Here is a 1885-nt window from a genome sequence, read left to right as displayed (position 1 = left end):
TTCCTGACGAAGAATTACACGTAAAATTAATAATTGAAAATTATTAAATAATTTAATATATGTATGTGATTAAATTATTATCTAATAATTTTTAACTATCAACTAAGATAAATACATGTAAGCATGTGCAGTAATGGAGATGTAACGGAAATTAAATCATCGTGGTTGAAATTGTGGAAAAAAGATGTCAAGCTCAGGCAAATTCATTGACGGAGTTGTTAATTATTTATATGAATTATTAGCATATACAACAAAAGTGGCTGGTTTTGATTGATTAGAAAATTGAGAAAAACAAACAACAAGGAAAGGGACAATAATTGAAGATGGAAAACGGTGACAATGAGAATATATAATCTAAAATATATATGGAATTTGAATGAAATCGTCGACTACAGTGGTGTCGTGTCTGGGAAAGGATTGAGAGGAAGAAGAAGAGGCGTGGCAGAAAGCAGCAGTGTCATTGAAATCAGAGGAAGAAGGGAATTCAGGGAAAGGAGGCAAGGAAACTTGAGAATTATTGAAATGAAAGATGTTATCGGAGGAAGAAGAGGAAGAAGTAATAAGAGAAGTAGCATCAGCAGTAGCAGCAACAGCAGAATAGCGAGCAAGACGATCCTTGGCAATGGCGAGATCGTGCTGAAGCTCGAGCATTTTCCTCTGAAGGAGAGCAATGGCGCCAATGCAGCCGTAAACAGGGTCGCGGAGGCGGGCCTCGGCCTCGTAGGCGAGGGAGTTGACGGTGTCTTCCCGCTGGTCCTCGGGGACCTCGACGAGGATCTTGCTGACATTGCTGGCGCCGAAGACCTTGTGAACTTTGGCGAATTTCTTGCACTCGTCGGAGCGAAAGTAAGGGGCGAATATGCAGTTAGGTATGCACCTTCTCTTCAAGAATTTGCAGGCCGCACAAGACGAACTTGAACGTGGCTCGTAACCCTTCATGATGCCTCCTCCTGATTTTTTCATAACAAGAAATGTATGTGGATGTGTCATGTGTGTGTGTGTGTATGCATCGCTATTTAAGGGGAACCACATTTCATGCCACAGTTAGATCAGGTGAACGTCGCACTCACTCTCCAGAACACTTGCATGGGCCACGCCTCTGCTGTCCTTTTACACCTTCTTTTTTCTTTTTTCTTTTTGCATGAATTCAATACACAAAATTACTTATTTTCAATTACTTTGCTTGAATAATAGCTCCATTCGATCCAATTTTCATCTTATTTTAAACAAAAATATTTGGTAACAAAAAAAAAATCAGCCAAAAACAGTCATAACTTGCCTTATTTACCGTTCATTAATTATTACGACAGTTAATTAATACTAAATAAGGCAAGTTCTAGCTATTTTTTTTTGTCTACTTAACATTACCCTTAAGAATTATTTTCACGTGAAGTTGATAGTTGAGAGTTGTTAAATGATTTGATAAATTTGACTAAATTGTTATCTAACAATTCTCAATTATAAACTTTACATAAAGACAACTACATGTGAGTTTTTACTTTTTATGTAAATTTTTCTATAAGTAGAGAGATAATTAAGGTGGTAATATTTCATGTCAATATGTAAAACTCAAATAATTTTAGTGACTTATTATTTTAAGTGGATCGATTAATGATTGGTTCGTCTTTATGAGTATTTTTAGGTAAAAACTCATGTGAAGTCAACTTCACGTGAAGTTGATATTCGAGAGCTGTTAGATGAAAATTTAGTCAAATCAGTCAAATCATTTAACGGTTCTTAAGTATCAACTTCACGTGAAGACAAGTCGACTGCACCTGAGTTTCCACCATATTTTCAATGTTCGGTTTTAAACTTTTAATTTAATTTTATTTTAGATTTTATAAAATGGTACATCAATATTTGCCAATCATATAATATAAATAGT

The 1885-nt window shown here is 35.4% G+C and overlaps 1 protein-coding gene across 1 annotated transcript; it reads right to left on the bottom strand.

Annotated features, from left to right (window-relative positions):
- Positions 203-1125, bottom strand: LOC107608172 (LOB domain-containing protein 21-like). Its single transcript, XM_016310048.2, has one exon. It carries the CDS (start codon positions 1030-1032, stop codon positions 355-357), a length of 678 nt encoding a protein of 225 aa, XP_016165534.1. The 5' UTR covers positions 1033-1125; the 3' UTR covers positions 203-354.

Source organism: Arachis ipaensis, chromosome B07 (assembly GCF_000816755.2).
Source record: "Arachis ipaensis cultivar K30076 chromosome B07, Araip1.1, whole genome shotgun sequence".
NCBI classification, from domain to species: domain Eukaryota; kingdom Viridiplantae; phylum Streptophyta; class Magnoliopsida; order Fabales; family Fabaceae; genus Arachis; species Arachis ipaensis.
Note: the sequence above shows the minus strand (reverse complement) of the source record. Positions and strands in the feature narration are given on the sequence as shown.